Source organism: Phascolarctos cinereus, unplaced genomic scaffold (genome assembly GCF_003287225.1).
Source record: "Phascolarctos cinereus isolate Bilbo 61053 unplaced genomic scaffold, phaCin_HiC Scaffold_4;HRSCAF=312, whole genome shotgun sequence".
In the NCBI taxonomy this organism is placed as follows: domain Eukaryota; kingdom Metazoa; phylum Chordata; class Mammalia; order Diprotodontia; family Phascolarctidae; genus Phascolarctos; species Phascolarctos cinereus.
In genome coordinates, this window is record NW_027555847.1 from 649589808 (window position 1) to 649612689 (window position 22882).

Genomic DNA, 22882 nt, shown 5'->3' on the forward strand with positions numbered 1-22882 from the left:
GTATATGTGTAGTACATATACATATATACATATATATACATATATACATATATATACATATACATATATATGCATATATACATATATGTACATATATACATATATGCATATATATACATATATATATTATATCCTTATTTACATATATATTTGACCATTTATCAATGGAGAATGGCTTTTGGTCACACATACATGCACACTCCATATGTGTATACACACATGCATATTATATATAGGCATGTAACATTTATCATATATATATACACACATATTATATGTATACACACAATACACACACAACATATATATCTCCTCCCCAAATTGCAGGTCAATGTTGAAATAACTACTGATACATACAAATACAATCTTGGTTGGGCTGTAAATTGGTCCAAACATATTGGATATCATTTTGGAATTATGCAAGAAAACTTATTTCTACTCTCTGAGTCAGCAATGTTTTTACTAAGCATATACCCTAAGAAAGTCAAATATTGAAAGAAGTCTAACTTACACCAACATATTCATACTTCTTTGTGATAGGAAAGAACTAGAAAGAAAGTAGGTGTTCATTGATTAGAGAACACCTAAAAAGCTATGGTTTATGAATGGACTAGAATATTGTTATTCAGTAATAAATGAAAAATAGGAAAAATTTAGAGAAACATAGCAAATTTAATATGAACTGATATATAGCAAAGTAAGCAGAAACCAAAGGATAATGTGCATAATGATTACCACTACATAAGTTAAATGACGGCTAAAAGGAATGTTGAGTAATAATATATGTTAAGTCCTTTATACACTGTAAAACACTGTATAAACTTTATAAATTATAAATAATTATAATAAATGTTGATAAATATGTATATATACTATACAAATATATAATATATAAATAAAATTGTAAACCAACTTATGAATAAAAATACTATTATTAGCTATCAGTGATAATATTAATAATAGGAAAACCAAAGAAGTCCTCAGGAAATAGATACTAGAAGCATATTTTCTTCCTCATGGAAGAAAGCCAAAGGAGATGACAAGGCTTTATACAATGTCACTTTATCAAATGTACCTGTTTTTGTTTTTTTCTTTGGTTTTTTTTTTCCCACAAGGGAAAATTCATGGCAAAGAGAGATTTTGTTGTGGCTTTTTTTCCCTCCAGGTATGACTGTGATGTAAAGACAAAGGGCATCAATAAAATGTTCTGTTTTGTCTTGAAGAAAAAAAGTACTTCAAAGTAACACCCTGGGGCCAAGGTGAAGTATTCTAGACAAGCCATAAATGAAAGGCCTGTTATTCCAGGAAGCTAATGTGATTTAGTGACACTTCAGGTTAAGAGCTGAATTCTTCCCATTAGCCCCTGACCCCGGGCAACTCCCCCCCACCTTTGCCTAGCCCTGACACCTACGTCATCAAAGAGGTCAAACAGCTTCTCTGCCACCTTGAGGCTGTTGGAGCCAGCACCTTGTAAAGTCAGACGATGCAGGATTTCACCAATGATGCTCATAAGTACCAAAATGTTCTCCTCTTCCTTAAGCAACAATTTTTCCATCATGTCTGACAGTTGGTTCCGGAGCAGATCTCCCTGCAGGGAATGATGATGAAAAGGAGAAAGACCTTAATGTATTCTGGCTAAAGATTTACCAGAAGGCTCTGTATATTCTACAAAGCTAAAACTGTCTTCTGGACCCCTCCCACCTAAAATACCAGCTCCCCTCAGAATTTTTTCCCTGATCTGTCAGGCCTTTAGCAAAATAGTAAAGGGATGAAAGTTTGCCTGTGTGCCCTCAAGTTCCTCCTTTCGCTGGACAGAAAGAGGGTCTGGAACCTTGTCTTATGAAGATGAATTAAAAGAACTGTGGATATATAAGCTGGAGGAGAGAAGAAATGGAGATGATATAATTGTTGCACGTATAACACACTGTAAGAGGAATATTGACAAAATAGAGTTTATCCAAAAAATGGCTTGGATGGGTCTCGAAATCAAATTACATAAAGATCAGTTGAAGGAGCTGGGAATGCTTAGACTGGAGAAGATCTTTTGGTGAATTCAAGAGCTCACTTGGCTTGCTATTTATTGACTATTGACTCAGTAGAGCAAAACACTACCTAAAAGGCACCTTTCATGCATATATCAAAATTATTCAAGAGTTCATGAAATATATAACAAAAATATAACAACAGATAGCCTTATTCAATGATCCTCTGGTGATTATTACCAGACAACGGATATGATAATGACTTTTGCCAACCAAAGGTGTTTGCCACTATAATGGAAGAGATCTCTTTTAAGTTGAAGAGTAATTCTCTGTAGATGGTGAAGTCCTCCAGATGCTCTTCTTTGCAGATTTTAGTTTCATGAAACCCTAGAATACTACACAGACTTCTGGAGAAGATCCATAAGCACTCAAAGGATTTTGGCTTAAATATCCACATAAGAAAACCAAGTGAATGAATAGTCTCTATTGTCCAGATTATGACAAGTAGTTATGAGAACAATGTATAGAGCCCAGCTCTATACGTAATTATTTCTTGGATAGATACTGATAGTGGATAATGAGTTTTGGTATTAAAAGCAAGAGTGAGCTAAATTACTCTCAAGAAGTTGCAAAGCTCCTTTAATTCCCCTTAAATTAAGGTCCATCTTTTTAATAGTAATATTCTGTCATCATTGTTATATGGCTTTCAGCCAATGACTATTACAGTTTCTGAAGATTTAAAAATGAATATCACTCACAGGACAATGAAATGGCATGTGTAGGTATGATCACTCTATAACACATAACAAACATACAAAGAAAAAAAACTCGAGTAAGGGAGGTCATCTAAGCAAGTAAGTGAAAAAAAAATGAGATAAGCATGCGGCAAGAACAGGAGAAATCCAATAAGCAACTCATGTTCTACTGCTATCAGTGTTATGTCAAGAGAAAGCAAGGGAGGCCTCTAGCATATAGGGTGAACCACCTGTGCCAAACTTCTTGGGAGATCTGGACAAGAGTGACATAAGATTGGGTAAGAAGAAATAGGTTGCAATCCGGATTACTGGAGGGAACATCTGAATTGGTGAGATTTTTAAAAATCCATTTAGAATTTCAATATTTAAGTTTGTAGGTATTCTTGCTCAGGCATGTGTTGAACTAGATGACCTCTGAGGTACCTTCTAACTCTGAGACCTGTGATTCTATGTTAGGGGGATGTTGGGGGTGGGGGGAGGAAAAAAATAGGGTAAAATAAAAGAGAAGGGGCAGCTAGGTGGTGCAGTGGATAGAGCACTGGCCTTGAAGTCAGGAGGACCTGAGTCCAAATCTGACCTCAGACCAAACACTTGACATTTAACTAGCTGTGTGACCCTGGGCAAGTCACTTAACCCCAATTGCCTTAAAAAAAAAGATAAAAATAAAAGAGAGACTTTTGATAGTGCTAAATAAGAAAGTAGTGTATGTCCAGGGAGAGCATGAAAGAATAAGGAAGTGACTTTTTTTTTTTTTAACAAGGTGGTTGGGAAAGGGAGGAGGGCAGGGAGAAACAATCGTGGCCTTAAACCTTAAATCCTGAACTGGTGGGGATATCCTTTTGGGGGACACTTTCCATCAACAGCTGTGAGTATTTCCATTCTTACCTTCTTAGGTTGAAGCAGAAGGCTGCCCAACCCCTGCAAACTCATGGTTTGTACCTCCTTATTGGAATTTCTCAAGGATGAAAGTAGGAAGCTCCGGATAGACCACCGAGACTTATAGCGTGGGACCTCTTTGCTGTTGAGAAGCTGAACAGAATTCTTAGAGTGAGCTTTTCCCATCATGCAGAGCTGGCCCTGAACTCTGGCCTTGAAAGACCATGTCAGGGACATAGGAATGGATATATGTGCACCAAGAATAACCTCACGCCTTGCTTATCCTGCCCAGGGTGGGAATCAGGAGTATGAAAAATACCCATTCTCCATCCCAGGTTCTTGGTTTGAATGGGCCCCAAGGACAGGTGTGGCCAAGGTTGGGACAGGCTTCTCTATCTTCTTCTTCACATAGCAGGCATGGTGCAGCAAACTCAATGGAATTTTGTTCACTGACCTCAAAGTCCTGTCAGGGATCTATCCTCTGGTAGTTTCTTTTCCCCACCATTCTGTGGCCAGTGTTTCTGCTCAAATTTAGCCTCTCTTGGGGCATGAGATCCCCATGGAAACTCAGTGCTGGGACAATGAAAGCCTAGGACTGAACTTCCTCTCAGCTATCAGGGAGGAATCCCTGAGAGTCAATATTCAGGGATTGGACAACATGTCTGAGCAACAGCTTTCTGTCTTATTCCTAAGCTTGGAGGATTTGATCTGTTTCCATGCAAATTATTTAACCTGAAAATGTCTTATCTTCTCAGTCTGACTTCTAAGAGCTTCTCTCACCTCCTGGATCTTTTAACTGATCTTTCCCAGGCACCTCTTTGGGCCCATTATTGCCAAGTCGAGAAAGGTCTGACCTTGAGTTCTAGCTTGGCTATTTACTGCCTGTATGATCATGAGCAAGTCTCATCCCCTCTCTGAGATACAGTTTTCCCATTTATAAAGCCTAGGATATTTTCTTCTAACTACCCTACCTCATACTTGGCCAAAATGAGGCTCATCTTCCTCTTTTCTTCCTACTTACATCCTTGGTTAAATCTTATTCAAAGGCAGAAAAAAGAATCAGAGATCACAGATTCACAAATCTCAGACTGGTAAGGTAACTAAGAAGTCATCTCATCCAATTCATAATCTGCTTGAGAGAAGGGATTGTTTTTATTTTTAAAATTTGTCTTGGTTTGTCTTCATATCCCCAGTGCTTTGTACATAAAGAACACAATAAATGCCTAGATTGGATTGGGTACATATGATCCAAAACAAATCACTTAACTGCTGACAATTTTTCTCCCAGGGTTGTTTTGGGGGAAAGCATGTTGTGCTATAGAAAAATGCTCCAGAAATGTAAATTATAATTATAGGGAGCCCATTACTTCCAAAGAGAGCTCATTCTTCTTTTGGACAGCTCTGATGGTTAGAAAGCTTTTCTGTAGACCAAGCCTAAATCTCCCTCTCTAACCATTCTTCCTAGGTCGGCATTTTAGAGCCATGTGGAAATATAATCCTGCCATATACTTGCAGAAAGATTTCACGTACTTTGTCACCCTCTCAAAGTCTCTTTTCTCCAGGCTGAAGAGTACTAGCAACATGAACTGGAATCCCCAGGGTACTGGTAAACAGCTCTAATCTTGGTCAAGGCCCTTAGATCCCCAGAGTATCAGTTTCTCTCTATATAAAATAGGAATAATGAATTTTACCCTATCTGCCCCCTAAGGATGTGAGAATCAAATGACAAAAATGGATATGAAAATAGTTTACAGATTATAAAGCTCTAAATATAAATGATAAGGATTTGTGATAAAATGAAACCCTCTGCTTTGGATACTATTCTATACTTTTCAAAGTATACATTCAGATTTTCATTATTGCTTCCATCTACATCATTTCATTTGAATCTCACAGGATTCCCTCTCCTCCTTTAATCTTATGCTTACTTTAGTTGGTCTAGTTCAGGGGTGGGGAACCTGTGGCCTGGAGGCCATCTGTGGCCTTCTAGGTCTTTGGGTATGGCATTTTAACTGAGTCCAAGTTTTGTAGAACAAATCTTTCTATTAAGGGAATTTGTTCTGTGAAGTTTGGGTTCAGTCAAAGGGCTACACTTGAGGGGCTAGAGGGCCACATGTGGCCTCAAGGCCGCAGGTTCTCCACCCCTGGTCTAGTTCCATGTTCTGTCAGCCTAATATTTCATTAAGAAGAGCTCTTTGATATTTGCCTGGGTCTTGGGTTAAAAGCAAGCAAGCAAACAAATAAACAACAACTACACAATGCAGGATGAGAGAGGTATGACTAGATGATAACTTTTCTAGAAAATAATTGGGATCTCAGTGGACCACAAGTTCAGTGAATCAACAGCATAACATGGCAACCTCCCAAATTGTAGTGAAATCTGAGGATGCATTAAAAGAGATAGGGCATCCAGAATGAGCAAGTGAATAGTCCTGCCATTCTTTGACCTGCCCAGAATCTATTAGGAGAAAAATGTTCAATTCTGGATGCCACATTTCAGGAAATAAATTGACAAACCAGTGTCTGTCCAGAGGAGGGAAACTACTATAGAAAGGGGACCGGAAACAATGCTGTACAGTTATCCCTTCCACATCACAGAGGTTAGGGATGTGGCACCCCCACAATCTGGAAAATACATGTAAAAAATTTTGGCCCTCCTTTCATACCAAAGAAATCTGAATTATTATGATATTAAAAGGTAGAATATGTTGAGATTATATAATACTATAAATATATTTTATGCATTTCTGAGTTTCTAAACCTCTTCTGTGTCATCTGCTGGCCTTTGCATGTTATCTGCGGCTTCTGCAATACTGTCAAAAAATCCCCATTTAATTTCTTATGCCAACCCACAATATATCAAAACCATGATGGGGAAAGTTGCACTGTGGAAGGGATAACTGCACAAGGGTTGGGCTAACTGAGGATGTTTCAGTTGAAGAAAAGAAGACTTAGAGGGAAATGATAGCTGTTTTAAAATATCTGATGGGCTGTCATGCGGAAGACAAAATAGATATGTTTTGCTGGATCTCAAAAGGACAGAACTAGGAACAGTTGGAGAGAGTTGTGAAGAAGATTTTAGGTGCAATGCAAGGAGGAAAACCTTTTTAAAGTAATGGCTGTCAAAAAGTGAAATGGGCTGTCATAAGCAGTATTTTCCATCAGCAGAGGTCTTCAAATGGAAACTGGATTGCTATTTGCTGGGGACGTTGAGAAGGCAACTCTTGCTTAATCATATAAACACGACTAGGCGTTCTCCAAGGTCCCTGGCAACTCTGAGATTCTGTGACTCCATCATCTACTCTTCCTGCCCTGGTGGGAATGAAGGAGATAACTGCTTACCACATAGGGTACTCTAAGGTGTATACAACAATTTTACCTGCAGCTACCATCAAGGGGACCTCTTCATATGCGTCACTAGACCAAAAGTCATCTGAACAAAACTACTCCTCTGCCTTTGCCTCATGAGCTCTTCCTCACAACCTTCCAGAGAAAGAAATACTCTGGATTCTCAGTGTCCTGAGGTTGTGAATGTGAAATTTGGAGTTCATTCCTCCCAAACAGAGTAGATGTGAGACTCTACCTGGACAGCCTTACCTCAGTGATAACGAGGATGCCTACCAAATGATCCCGCTCATATGGACTCTTCATGCTACGCATAGCATGACTTAAAATGCTCTTGATCTCACACTTGTAGTGAGTTATGGCTCTAGGGGGAGAGAAATAAACAGGGAAAAACTCTTAATCTCTAATGATGGACTTGTCCAGTTGAGGATAGGGTATAGAGAACCAAGGGTCACAATTGAGAAGGAAAGTTCAATAGGTCAGCCAACTAGCATTTACTGTCTATTATGTGCCAGGAACTGTGCTAAGTGCTGATGCATATGACTTAATCAACAGATTAAGGAAGCAGCCATCTATGGAATGCAATTTAATGGACACATTCTCCCAAATGCTTCTCTTATTATTCTGTCACAGGGTCTGAAATTTTACCATTAATGCAACATTTCTTTAGACTACATGTTAGCCTCTTCCAAAAAAGAAAACCCAATAAATCAGTGTAGGGAGAAAATTTAAAAAACCCATATGTACATATGTATTTATGTATGTGTGCGTGTGTGTGTGTGTGTGTGTGTGTGTGTGTATATATATATTAGATATACATACACACACACAAACATATATACTAGAAATATATACACCTCTGTCTCTCTGTATCTCTCTCTCTCTCTCTCTCTCTCTCTCTGTGTCTCTGTTTCTCTGTCTCTCTGTGCATGTTTCTCTCATCCACTGCCATTTGTCAGTGGGATCACTCTTTCTTGTGTTTCAAACCCTTGGGTTTTAGCATTTCCCTCCCAGGATCTCATTTAAAATGTCAGTCCTTCAGAAGGAAGAGCACATCCAGTTCCCAACCACTCAGTGGGGAGGAGTTTTCAGACACCTCCAACCTGCATAGGATAGACCCAAAGGCAGTCTGAAGACCATGGAGGTAAGGTGAAGGATGTCTATTAGTATAGAAATGGGGAGAAACATTGGGTGCAAACTCCAAAGATATTGCAGGCATGCATCTTGGGATCTAATACCTCAAGGGGTTTCACACCTCAAGGAGAGCATGGCCCAAATTTTCCCTCTTGCCCTGTCCCCAGTATCTTTTCCCCATGTACCTGGTCAGGAGGGTCACACCCTGTTTGAATGTATTCATATTCGTGAAAAGGTCCCAGCCCTGTTGTAGCTTCATATAGGCAAATATCTCCCAGTTGTCAGTGGTCCAAAAGAGACCTTTCAGGGCCTCTAGGCATGTCCTGTGGAGCAGAGAAATCAAGGTAAGAGGGTTCAAGTTTAGCTCCCAATTCCTGACTCTGGAATGTGTTTACAGGGATTTGTTTACCTGGGCTGCCCTCTGCTAATCCCTAATAAGCCTATTTTATTACTAGAACTTTGGCAGATCAGAGACTTTCTCAGTGTAGGCATTCTCTTCACCATGGTAGTTAAATCGTGGCACTTAACTCCTCCATGCTTTTACATCCTGTGTGATTCTTGTCTATATCTTCCTATCAATCTTTGCAAAAATCCCATAGCTTCAAAGTTGGTAGGAACCTCTGAGTTCATCTATTTTTATATCTTTTACAAAATATCCAATATACAGTAATTTTGTAATTTAGGCAAGGTACACCTTTTCTTCAGCTTGATTTTTAAGTATGTCTGATTAGACTGATCCTTTTTTTGTTTGTTTGTTTGTTTGTTTGTTTTGGTTAGGCAATGGGGTTAAGTGACTTGCCCAGGGTCATGCAGCTAGTAAGTGTTACATGTCTGAGGACATATTTGAACTCAGGTCCTCCTGAATCCAGGGCTGATGCTCTATCCACTGCGCCACCTAGCTGCCTCGACTGGTCTCTTTTAAATTAACATAGATTTCACTGCAGAATCAATATGATTATTCTAGGTCTTGGTGCAATGTCATCTATCCCTGAATTTGAAGACCTTCCCAATAGCAAAGAAACCTTTTGTTTAGAATGTGCACATGACATCTGTAACATTGGCACACAGTTTAGGGGAGGGCTTATCTCTGTTTGAAACATAGCTTGGTCTTAGCACTCATTGAACAAAACTATCTATTAGTTCCATCTGTTAGAGAGTGTTCTGTGACTTCAGCATATATATGGAAGAAAGCCTTCAGAGTAGCATTTTATTCCAAGGCAAGTGCTTCTGAAAAATTATTATAGAATAAATGCTGACAAAGATGATAAATACTGGGAATGGTAAATGTTGTGGAAAGATAAGTACACTAATGTATTGTTGAAGGGGCTATGAGTTGGTTCAACCATTCTGGAAAGCAATTTGAAATTGTAAGAAGGTGAGTAAAATGCCCATACCCTCTGACACACTGGTAGATATATAGCCTAAGGAGGTCACTGACAGAAAGAAGAGTCCCATGTTTACCAAACATATTTGTAGAAGCACTTTTTGTAGTAGCAAAAAAGTGGAAACTGAGCAAATGCCAATCAATTAAGGAATGACGTACCACAATATGACGCATGAATGTAATGGAATATTACTGTGCTATAAGAAATGAACATGAAGGACGTGAAAATGCAAAGGCTTATATAAACTGACACAAAGTGAAGCAAGTGAAAGCAAGAAGACAATATGAGCACTGACTACAACAACATAATTGGAATGAAAACAAACAAATCAATTGAAACTGAATGCTGTGAAATTATAATGACCAAGCTTTGCCTCAAAGAACATAAGAGAAATGACTTCCCCTTCTTCTTTGCAGAGGCATAGGACTGTAAGTAGAGCAGCTAGGTAGCACGGTTGATAGAGCACCAGGCCTGGAGTTAGGAAGACTCATCTTCCTGAGATGAAATCTGGCCTCAGACTCTTACTAGCTAGGTGACCCTGGGCAAGTCAATCAACCCTGTTCGCCTCAGTTTCCTCATCTGTAAAATGAACTGGAGAAGGAAATGGCCAACCATTCTAGTATCTTTGCCAAGAAAACCAATGGGGTCACAAAGAGTCAGATACAACTGAATAACAACAACAAAGTGGGGATGATTGGATCCAGTGAGAGTTTTTTAAGGATGAGGAAGATATGGGAATATTCAAGAGCAAGATTCCACATTCCAAGGGATCCATGTAGGTTTGGTCACAAGCAAAACTAGGTATGATATGATCTTTTTTAAGGATGAGAAGATATGGGCACATTTGTAAGTAGTAGGGAAGGTGTCATTAGATAGCAAGAGATTGAAGATTAGAGAGAGTAGGAATTCTTGTGGGGACAATCTGCTGGAGAAGTTAGGAAGGATTGGCTTTGGTAAGCAGAAGGCCCATTTCTTCATCTTCATCTGAGAGCAAGGTGAAGGAGGAGATAGTGTGAAAAGATGTCTGAGTTTGGGGAATTGAAGATGAGAAAAGACGAACTATTAGAGAAAGACCTCAAATTTTTTGGTGCAGTATGAGGTAAAGTCCTTGACTAAAAGAGTGGGTGAAGGGGTTGTGGTGGTAGGCTTGAAGAAAAGACAAAAATGTTTGGAACAGACACTGGGTGGGGGTGGACTAAAGAGAAATCAATGAGAGAATAGAATACTTGCCTTGCAGCTGTCAGGGGTTGGTTGCAACAAGTAATGTAAATTTGTAGTGGACTCAATCAGTATGTTTTTGTGATTCTCTTCAGTTTCATTCAGGAGGATGTGAATAAAGGCAAAGGAGGTAGGTGGTGTGGGGTAAATCATGGTTAGAGCTTGACAAAGTGAGATCAGTAATAGGACAAGTGGGTAAAGAATTCAGGAGTGGAGGATGGTTTAAATTGAGCTGGATCACAAAGGGTTCAGGATAAGAAAGGGAGAGGAATGGAAGGTATGTGTCCTTCATCCCATCTACTGGATGCTCTGCCTCTGCTGTCTATAGCTGCTGTCGTTGCCACTTCTGTATCCATCCTCCAGCTGCCTCAGCCCTTACAATTCTCTAGCCCCATATAGCCCCAAAGATTGTAGCAGCTTCATGGTCCCCTCACTTACTTCAGGAACCCTCAGCATTCACCTAGAGTCAGTCGTTGCTTCTGACTACCATATTCAGGAAGTTTTCTTCTTCGGGTGGCATGTGCCTTTTTGTCTTCCCAGGATCCCTTATCCTTCCAGTCAGGGTTTTTTTTTTTTTAACCTGTGCCTTTGGACCATAAGTCTTTCTTACTGTTGCCAGCACACAGTTGTGTCTTGTCTCTCTCCTCCACCCCTCACAAAAGAATGGGGAGAAGGAGAGAAGGTGAAAATAAAGACTTAGCCTTCAGCTGGCTCTTCTACATGCCTACTCTACTTGTCAACTTTTTTCTCTAAAAGATGAGACTATTTGTGATTTCTATACATCTTCTGCTGATATTTTCCAAATGACTTTGTACTTAAATGTACTTTGTCCTTGGCTGCCATGAGCTCTTGGCTTGGCATGTAAATCAAGTTTGGGGCTCAGCCAAAGTGAATTCATATCAGCCCTGGGCACACATAATTAGAAAGGCAAATCTATTGCATTTAAGAGAAAAACAACGATAGAACACATTCTAAAAGCAAGGAAATCCATAGGATTCTGAAGTCCCTGTGCTGGAAAGGAACTTGGAGGCACTTCAGGCCCATCCCTGCTTTCCATCGTGCAGAGGGCTCAGGACAGATGGTCATCTACTATGGATCATCAAGGAGGAGTTTACAGTCTTCCCATCATCCTGGTGCTTCCTCTGGAAGTGATATAGCTTATTTATGTTCTTCCTAATATCAGGTACTCAGAACTGGGGCAGAACACTACTCCAGGATGGACAAAAACTCCAAATATTCTGCTAGAAAATGTACTGAATCAATTGATTATCAGCTCTGAGGGGCAACCTGATGTGGCATACAGATCTACAAGTCAAAAGACCTGACTCTGCCATTTGGTGGCCATGAGACCTGGGTATCACTTCACCTCTCTAAGGCTAGGTTTCCTTATCTATAAAGAGATAATAACAGTAACTTCTTTTCTTACCTCATAGTGTTATAGTGAAGAAAATGTTCTGTAATCACTATAGAAATGAGAGTTTCCTTACGTCTACTCTAGTCTTGTTTTCCTGGCATCCACTGGCTCATCACTCAAAGTCAGGAAAATCTAGGTTTAGATTCTCCATCTGACACTAACTGGATGACCCTGGGGAAATCACCTAATTCACCTGGGCCTCAGTTTACTCATTTGTAAAATGAGGAGGTTGGACTCAATGCCCTCTAATATTCCTTCCAGTTCTAAATGTGTGATTCAATTTTATTCTCTCACTCCTATGTATCTGATGAGCTCCATACTTTTCAGATCTCACTTTTGCTGTCTTTTTTTGCATAGCAGTTCCATCTCTTTGGTAGAGTCCTGACTCTACCTTCTGGCTCTGACATCTGACTTTTCTTCCTGCCTCATGTTAGCATACATCTATTTCCTGTTTGTCTTCAACCTGACAGTTGGCTGTCACCTGGCCATCACTGTCTGGCTGGGTATGCCTTTTGTGGGGTAAAAGTATAACCAAAATGAGTGACTAGCGAGTCAGCCACATATCCTGATCGCATGTATGAAGTAATTTCATTGTCAATCCTTCTACAGAGGAGACCTCAAGACAGGAAAATCTGTATTAAGTAATAAACACGTGCATCACGGGAGCATATACCATTTTTGCTTGCTCATAATATTTTATTAAACTAGCCCTCATTGCATAAGCACTCCCTTCTCTTTATAGAGACATGTATGCGAACGCATGCATTCATTCAATAAGAATTTATGAAGCCACACTATGTGTCAGGCACTGAGCTAGGTCCTTGAGATCTAAAGACATAACAAGACAGCTCTTTTCCTCAAGGAGCTTACATTCTATTGAAGGGAAACAGTATGTACACAGAAAATTAAATGCAAAATATATGCAGAGTAGATGCTAAATAACTCCCAAGAAAGGGAATTAGTGACTAGAGGGTACAGGAAGAATATCAGGATAGACTTCCTAGAAGAGGTGGCACTAAGATTAAGCTTTTCTATGGGCAGAGGGCCATTTGCAAGACTGTGGAAAACAGATGTCCCCACGGCATGATACGTGCTGTACAGGATAACTCTTAACACCAACCACAAGTCGGGCCAGCTGCTTTTTAATTCCCTCAACAAAGTGTAATACTAAAGACCCTCAGGGTAAAGATCGAGAAGCAGAACAAAAGAGTAGACACTTTGTCTACTCACTAATTAAAATGCTGGAAAGTTCAAAGTGGAGATTGTGAAATGAGGAAGCAGCCATGCCACCTACAGAAACAGGCCCCCTAAAGAACAGAGGCACGAAGGCTGAGTCACCGTAGGTCCGATCTTCCGCAAGCAGACGAGTATGCCCCCTGGACAGAACTGGAAAAGCACGGCTGGGGGGCCGGAGGCAGCCACATCTCCCCTAATTAATTGCTGCTGGCTCCCAAGAGTGCAACCCTGATGGGCTACTGCATTAAAGGAAGCCGAGGGTGAGTAAGAGTCTATGTTTGGCGGCTAGTTCTCTGCCGAAGGGCAGCACTGTGCTTTTACTACCACATAAACCCCACAGACAAATCTGCTTAGTGTGTTGAAAGCTGAGCATAGTGCTTACTCCTTCCCGGAGCGACTCTTGCTTTTTATGACTTCTGTTTTTCATATCTTTGGTCTCAGAATTTAAATTGTCACCTTCTCCAGTCTAGCCAGTACCCTATCTTCTCTGGGCTCCGGGAGCGCCCGGGGTGGCTATGGACTCACTATAGATAATCATTTACAAAGTCAGTCTTTTGGAACTTATTTACAGCTTGAAACTAAAGACCCCCCTTCCCTTCGTTTAGCTCCAGGCAGACCGGGGTGGAGACCCTTGCATTCTACGCTGCTTTTTCATAGGGAACATTTACTGGCTGGCAGGATTGCCTTTCTGTGCAGTGGGGTCCCATCTAGAGGAGTATGACCAGGATTGGGGGAGAGCTGGAAATCAGGCTTTACTAGGATTGTTTGAGAGAAGCTGAGGATGTTTAACCTGTCAAAGGGAAAATTTAGGTCGTTTAAAAGACTGTCACAGACTAGAGGGCACCTGTGTGGACTAAGATGGCAGAACTAGGAACGAACTGGAGAAGTTAGGAACAAGAAGGTGATTCCCTGTATGCGTGTTATCTGCTGTTTTCCCCCCACCTACTTTGTCCTTGCAATGGGCCCAGCCTGGGGCCAATGGACAAAAGAAAGTCGTCTCACTCAGGTCCAGGTGCCTTGGCTGGTCAGAAAGATGATCACGCAAACTCCAGGCAACACGTCAGGGTTAAGATTACAGAAAAGGAAGAGCAAAGACTCGAGTGGGAGAGTTGGCCTCTTCTGTTACTACTGAACAGCGGAGCTTTCCCTCTGGCTCAGAAATGGGAAGAGTCAGGTAGAGTGAAGCACCTGCGATGGCTCGCAAGAGGCAATCTCCAGAGGCCTGAGGCTCTCACCTGAAAGGACTGAGATACTCCAGCTTCAGGATATCTTCAAAATTGTCCAGAGAGTTGTCAACCATGTCCAGTTCAAAGAGGTAGTGCAGCTGTGTCAACAGGCCCAAAAAAATCCCGGAAAAGGCCCAATGGACTGTTATCCGGAACTCCCGGATGTAGAGGAGCTCATACACTGTATTCAGTGCCTACAAAGGGAGTTGGGGTGGGAGGATGAGAAAAAACACACAGCTTCAAGTTGTGCCACTTTTATCAGGGCACTCCCCTGATCAGAAGCCAACCACGGCTCTCCAATCAAGTCCAGCCTCTCAGTCTTTAGGTCCTCTAACATCCAGCCTGACCTTGCCCATCTAGCTTTATTTTCCTATCACTACCTCAGTAAGAGGTTACGAAAAAGCACTGAGGCTGAAAAAAATTATAGCATGTATGGAGAATGGTGATCAGTGCCATTGAACTGGAGCATAGGGCATGGGAAGCAGATTTGAAATACAATTGGAAAGATGAAGTAGCAATAGACTGTGGAAGGCCATACATGTCAGGCTAAACAGTTTGAACTTACTCATTAGGCAATGGGGAGCTATTGAAGGGTCTGGGGCAGGGGTCTGACATGACTAGATCTAGACATAAGGAGAGAAATCTGGAAGCTGTGTGAAGGGTGGTTCGGAAGAGAAAAAGAGTGCACCAAGGAAGTCCTGTTAGGAAGCTGTGGCAATATTCAGGCAGGTAGTAATCAGGGCCAAAAACAGATGACTGACTATGGGAACGGGGAAGAGCTGATGACTCAAGAGATGTTGTTAAGGATTAGGGCTAAATGTGAGAAGTGAGGACGATGGAAGAGCAAGAACTGATACCAAGGTTTCTAACATAGCTAAATGCTTTAAAAAAAGATTTTCAAAGGGTTTTAACATGTTATCTCATTTGATTTACACAACAGTCCCTTGGCCTAGTTAACACAAGTATTATCTCCATTTTACAGGTAAAGAAACTAAGGCTCAGAGAGGTTAACTGATTGAAAGTGGGATATGAACTTAGGTCTTTCCTAACTCCAAAGCCAGCATTCTTTTTTCACCATACTATGAAAGACAAGTTGAATGATTGTGCTGCAAACATGAAAAGCAAAATGAGAAATAGGAGCCAGCTTGGGGTTGAGTTTAATGGTTTGCAAAGACCCCCTATAGACAGCTGGAGATGGGGCCACTGCAGTTTAGGAAAGAGATCAGGGTTAGAAATATGGGCCATAGTCATCTCTATAGAGCTGGTAGTTGAAGTCAAGGGGGTGAAAGAAATGACAAATTTATGGACTAAAGAGAAAGAAGAGTTATAGAGACAGAACCTTGGGAATCATCTGCCTTAATGAGTCATACAGAGGACAAGAAGCCAGATCTGGTATGAGACATAAGGGTGCTTGGAGAGCCAAAAGGATGTGGTATTTTAAGCCAAAGAGAGAGAATATAGAGAAGGATGATGTGATCAAAAGCAGCAAATGCTGGGGCAGCTAGGTGGCACAGTGGATAGAGCCCCAGCCCTGGAGTCAGGAGGACCTGAATTCAAATCTGGCTGCAGACACTTGACACTTACTAGCTGTGTGACCCTGGGCAAGTCACTTAACCCCATTGCCTAGCCAAATATATATATATATATATATATATATATATATATATATATATATATATAAAATGCTGTAAATAGATTGAAGAGGAAGCTGTTGCTGTCCAGTCCTTTCAGTCATGCCTTATTCTTTGTGACCCTATTTGGGGTTTTCTTGGCAAAGATACTGGAGTGATTTGTCATTTCCTTCTTTTTACAGATGAAGAAACTGAGGCAAACAGGCTTAAGTGACTTGCCCTAGGTCACACAGCTACTAAGTGTCTGAGGCCAAATCTGAATCCAGGTCTTCTTGACTCCAGGCCCAGCACTCTATCCACTGCACCACCTAACTGCCCTAAGAGGAAGAGGACTGAAAAAAAAAATTATTAGATGGGATAATGAGCAAGCCATTGATTGAGAGGTCAAGTCAAATATTACCTAACAGACATCAGGGTCAATAGAATTGTGGAGACAAAAATCAGGTTGCAAGAAGTTAAGGAAACATTGGGAAGTAAGAAAGTGGAAGCTTTAGGTGTAGACAATTTTTTTTTCAAGAAGTTTGGCAGTAAAAGGGAAAGGGATCCTTAGATGAATGGGTTAGAAAGGCTAAAGAAGTGATTTTAAAAATACTGGGGCTCCTTGAGCATGCTTAAAGTCTGAAGGCAAGGAAGCAATGGAGAGGGTGAGATTGAAGACACCTCAGAGAAATGAGATGACTTTGGGGTAAAATGTGCTACAGAAGATAGGGAAGGTTGAGAATGGGAGTGCGGAACCTTCAGCCTCAAGGCCACGTGTGGCTCTCTAGGTCCTCAAGTGCATCCACATGGATTCAGTCTAGGTCCTCAAGCATATCCACATGAATTTAGTCAAAGGGCTGCCCTTGAGGACCTAGAGGGCCACATGTGGCTTCAAGGCCATAGGTTCCTCACCCCTAGATTAGGGCTAAGGGATCAACTTTAACAAGAGGTGGGAGTATGTCTTCTTCTCTAGCCAGAAGGAAAGAGAGAGTGGTCACTGCTAACTGAGCTTCTTCAAAAAGTAGTTATCACTCAGCTTTTGTCTTTGAAAGGACACTTTAGCTCTAAAGAACCAAGAAGGACCCAGGGTAGGGTCCAAAGGAGAGAAAACAGGACACTGGTTGCTTAAGGCCAAATCTAGGCTCAGGAAAATAAAAATCTCAGGATTCCTTCTGTCATGCTCTTCTGAACAGGAATGCATGTAGGGATTCAGGGAAGATGCTATGTCCAGAAAAATATATTAAAATCTATTTTTCTGTAGTGTTTTGTAACTTACAATGTGTTTTTCTCACAATCATGTGTAGTAGGTAGGACAAGTATCATAATTCCTACTTCACAGAGGAAACTGAGGCTTAGAAAGGTATAGCAAGGAAGTTAGAGTGATATAGCAGAAACAGCACTGGATATAGAGTCAGAGATGTAGGTTCAAATTCTGGATCCACTACCTATTAGTTGAGTGACCTTGGACAAGTCAGTTCTTATCCCTAAGCTTCAGCATCCTCAGCTGTGGGGAAAAAAAAAGGTATTAGACTAGATAACCTTTAAAATCTTTTCTAGCTCTAAATCTGGAATTCTATGATACCTATTGGCTCTCAGTCTCTAAATGATCTCTAAGACCCCTTCTATGCTGTGGGACCTTAAATCTTATGATTACCTATGACTTGGCCAGTGTCATACAGTTTGTTAAGTTTATAAGTCAGCACTCAAACCCAGATCTCTCAGATTTAAGTTCAGTGTCCTTTAGACTATACTGTCATTCATTTGATTAGAGCCACCCTGCAGGTATATCTCTTGAGAATCTTGTGTCTAGGAACAATAAGATGAGGAACCCCCAAAATGTGAACAGCCAAGAGAGCTTCATAAATTAAGCCCTACAAGGTAGATGGGCAATCTAATAGTGGAAGTTTAAGCAGTGTGATGAGGAGAGAGACAGACAGACAGACAGACAGACACACACACACACACACACACACACACAGAGTCAGAGATAGAGACAGAAAGAGAGAGACAGACAGACAGAGACAGACAGACAGAGTCACTGTGTTACTTTTGACAAGTTATTTCCCCTGGTTATTTGCCCTTTCTGGATCTTAATTCCCTCCTTTGTAAAATAAAAGTCTCTTCCAACCCTAAAAGTCAATAATTCTGTTGTCTACTCAAAGTAGAGGTTAAGATGCCTCCTTATAAGAAGTGTTATGGGAAGCATGCCCAGCATCGCTGCTTACCTCTATGGACTCCAGTTCTGTCTTATCCATTATGTTTTTTGAAATCATGTCTTCTTCCGATGGCCGATTCTTCATTTTCAGGTACAGCAGGGTCACGAGTCTCCTCATCAGATTTTTATCCATTGCCAGGATCTTCCACATCTCCATGACCTGCCTACAAAGTGTAGCCGGGTTACTTCACACTGTCCCCACTCCTCTTTTGCCCAAAGTTCAGGGGAGACTTCACTGGAGAAGTGTGGGAGGGAGAGAAAAAATGCTTCCACAGAACTGGGAGGCAGTAGCTTTCCGTTTCCTCAGGAGGGGCAGGGGGGAATTTCATGTGGGCATATCTGGAGATTACTTTATGTGGGTATGACTGAAGATGGTTGTATTGAGTATTTGTCCTTCGTGCAGATGCCAAAGCAATTTTCCTGAAGAGCAGACCCAATTACATTACCTTGTTATTCAATAAATTCCAGTGGATGCCTAGTACCTCCAGGATCAAGTGGAAAACCCTCTGTTTGGTCCTTAAAGCTCTTCGTCCACCTGGCCCTTCCTAGTTAACAGTCTTTTTTCACTCTACTGCCCACTCCATTCACTCTATGATCTGGCTCCACTGAATACTCTATCTCCCATATCTGTGCCTTTTCATTGGTTTTCCTCCATACTTAGGACACTCTCCTTCCTCATTTCTGCCTCTTAGTTTCCCTGGATTCCTTAAAAGGCTCAGCCCTGGAGTCAGGAGGACCTGCGTTTAAATCCAGCCTCAGATACTTGGCACTTACTAGCTGTGTGACCCTGGGCAAGTCACTTAACCCCACTGCCTAGTCAAAAGAAAAAAAGAAAGGAAAAAAGTCTCAGCTCAAATCCTACCTTCTACAGGAGACCTTTCCCTTCAGTTGCTAAAACCTTCCCTTCTGAGATAACCTTGTATCTACTTCATAAATACCTTGCATATTACTTACTTGTTATCTCCTTCATTAGAATATTTTTGCCTTCCTTTATATCCCCAGCACTTAGCACAGTGTAGGACACATAGTAGCATTTAATAAATGCTTGTTGACTGACAATATACGGATGTGAATAAATATTACTGTGCATAGGCATGACCCAACATTATCATATACGAATGTGACCACACAGTGTTATGAGGTGGTATGGCTAATTATTACTATAGACGGATGTGTGTATAATACATGTAATATTACTATAGAAGGACATGGATATGTGTATGTATATACATACATATTTATTTATTATCATGTGTGAGTATTATTGCATATTTTGGGGTTTGGCTATGTCTATACATTATCATACTACATATTATTACAGGTATGTATACTATGTACACTACATATTATTATAGGTTAGGTATGATAGCATATTACTATATGTAAGATTATACATTATATGTAAGTGTGATTATTATTACTATATATAAATATCATTCCTGGTTAGCCTAGAAAACTGATGTTGCCAGATTGACTGATATGACCAGATTAAAGACTTCTTAGTAGGAAATAGCTAGGCTCAATTGCTAGATAATCCTGGGATATAAACTTTTACTTTCATTTTTATCTTCTTTCCTCTGATGGCTTGCAAAGTCATCACAGATCACAGATTTAGAGAGAGAGGAGGGACCATAGAAGTCACTGAGTAAAATTCCTTCATATAGAAATGGAAGCCCAGAGAGGTTAAATGATTTGCTCAAGGCCCCTCAGATAGTAATTAACAGAGACAGGATTTGAACTCAGGTCCTCAGACTCCAAATTCAGTGTTCTTGGGGAAAAGCCCATATCAGGATTTGTAACCTGTTGTAGAGGCAATTTGGGGAAAGCAACATATCTGACACCCATTTTCTTCTCTGACAAATGAGGAGGATAGATCAGCTATCCTTTAAGGTGTCTGCCAGCTCTGGTCTTCGTGTCCCACATTGTAAGGTCACTTTCACCATCTATGAATCTATAAAAGAAGGGACTGCTCCCGGCAGGTTGACTAATCAGGCTAGTTGTAGCATAATAAGCAGGAACAAAGAGTTACTAAGGGTTTTGGGTGGTTGATCACTACTCAAGAAAGAGTGGAATAGAAAAGGACAACCCTGGGACGGCTAAAAGAGCCTGCCTGCCTCTTTCTACTCCAGATACTCTAAGCACCAAACTCTTCTTGTTTCCCAGGTGATAGGTGATTCTATGTTAAAGATGGGACAAAGGGATGCCTAGAGAGGAGGAAGGATTTGCCCAAGATCACAGTGAGTGGAAGGAATGGATGGTTCTGAGAGCTTGGGGAGCCCCCTTTTCTAAAGGAATTCCAAAGGCAAAGGTTTGTTGTGGCTCACCTCTTCAGTGATTTCTGAGACTAGAGACTTAGGGTTATAAGATCCTACACATTAGAGCTGGAAGGGACCTTAGAGATCATGTAGTCCAATCCACAGATTTTGCAGAAGAAGGAACAGAAGGCCAGAGGAGCCATGATTTGCCCAGGGTCTGGTTCTGAAGACACATGCAGAAGTTTCAGGCAGTAGACTCAGTCCTCCCCATCCCCCCCAAGGCTTGGTGGTACCTGTCCACTGGTCGGGCGAAGGACAGGAGTACTTCCACCACTTCCTGAGTGTGCTGTTGCCCAAACTTCGGGATAGTTTTCAGAAGGGACAGCTGAACATTCGAGAATGTGACAAAGGGGAACACCTTGTATATGCCCTGAAACACTTCTGCCACCTATAGGGAAGAAACACGCAAGGTAAGTTGCTCTTGCAATGACAACTCTTCATCTATAAAATGGGGCTAGTGATACTTGGACAATTTTTACAGAGTTTTCAGAAAAGTACTTTATAAACCCAGAGGACAATAGAAATGGCAGATGCTGCTGCAGATAATATTTATGTAGTACTTTAAGGTTTGCAAAGTACTTTATAAATATTTCATTTCATCCTCACAACAACCCTGTGAGACAGTACTATTTTAATACCTATTTTACAGTTGAAGAAACTGAGGCAAACAGGGTCACATAGTTAGTAGGTGTCTAGGGCAAGATTTGAATTCAGTCCTCCTGAATCCAAGTCCAGAACTCAATTCAGAGCACCACTTGGTTGCCAGGACAAAATTATCATCATCATTGCCATCACCACCATTACTGTCACCACCATCACCACCATCACCACCATCACCACCATCACCATCATCATTATCATCAATCATCGCATATGTATCCCTCATATTCCTTTCAAGTCCAACAAGCAGTTTGACACAGCAGTTTTCCATGGAATTATTCATAAGAGCTACCAAAAATGACAGAAAACTGAGGACCAAGGATTTCATTTCCAGCAGGTATGGAGGGCAAGATGCATGATATTTATCTTGCAGACCACCCTCCTAGAAGAAAAGGTAGAGGAGTTTGAAAAACATTTCTCCATTTTCCAGAACAGAGGTGTCAGACACAAGGCCTGTAATCTACCTGAGTGCTGCCAGAACCTGATTAAAATGTAATTGGGAAATATTTAACAAAATAAATAAAAATACAATAAAATCTAGATAACATTACATTTTAAAACTGCCCACAGGGATCCTTATTATGGATTAGTGGCCTCCTTTATTATTTAAGTTTGACATCACTTCCCTAGGACATTTAAGGAGAATGAAATATTCCTTTAAAAAGTGGGAGAAGAACCAGAGGACACAAAGATTGCTCCAGATGGATTTACAGGAGCATTGCACCAAAACTTTAAAGAATTAATATTTATGGTACATAAATTAGTCTCAAAAAATGGAAAAGGAAACTACCAACTCCTTTTATGAGAAAAGCATAGTCCTAATACCTAAATCAGGGAAGGATAAAGCAGAGAATTATAACTATGAACCAATATTATTAATAAATATTGATTTAAAATGAAATTTAAACAAGAGACTTCAATAAATATATTGTATGTACATGGTATACACTATAAGCATATTCTATATTATTATATGCACATGTTGCATACATATAATAGATATATTATCAACATATATTATCAATATTATGTTATATTGTATTAAATATGTTAATATTATATAAAGTATATATAAATATTATTGATTGATGAAATTATGGGCATATAATTATAATATATTCACTATACATCTAATTATATTATATGTATATGATATATATATTCACTATGATCAAGATGGAATCATGCCAGTGATATAAGGATTATTCAGCAGCAGGAAAACAATAAATATAGCTTATAAAATTGAAAATTAAAACCTCATAATTATATCAATAGATGCATAAAAAGACTCTGACAAAGTACAACACAGCACAGGACTAGAAAGACATTTCTATATGAAAATTATATAATTAAAACCCAAAGATAGCAGTATTTACAATCACAGTCTCTGCACAGGCACAACACAATCCCTCCCCTCCAAATGATATATTTCTTTACTTATGCTTCAATGGAAATTTTCTTTACACACAGCTTTTTATCAGTTTCTCATGCACAAAAGTTTTTTTTTCCTC

General features: G+C 40.3%; 1 protein-coding gene across 1 annotated transcript in view; it reads right to left on the reverse strand.

Moving 5' to 3' along the window:
* Nucleotides 1–22882, reverse strand: part of LOC110214418 (maestro heat-like repeat family member 5) — a 122862-nt gene that overhangs the window by 20642 nt on the left and 79338 nt on the right. Inside the window, exons 15-21 of the mRNA XM_078151957.1 lie at nt 20945–21099; nt 18407–18560; nt 14581–14765; nt 8278–8415; nt 7211–7322; nt 3623–3766; nt 1412–1588 (exon numbers count right to left, since the gene is read on the reverse strand). Of these exons, the coding sequence (XP_078008083.1) occupies nt 1412–1588; nt 3623–3766; nt 7211–7322; nt 8278–8415; nt 14581–14765; nt 18407–18560; nt 20945–21099 (1065 nt within the window). The remainder of the gene's footprint in view (nt 1–1411; nt 1589–3622; nt 3767–7210; nt 7323–8277; nt 8416–14580; nt 14766–18406; nt 18561–20944; nt 21100–22882) is intronic.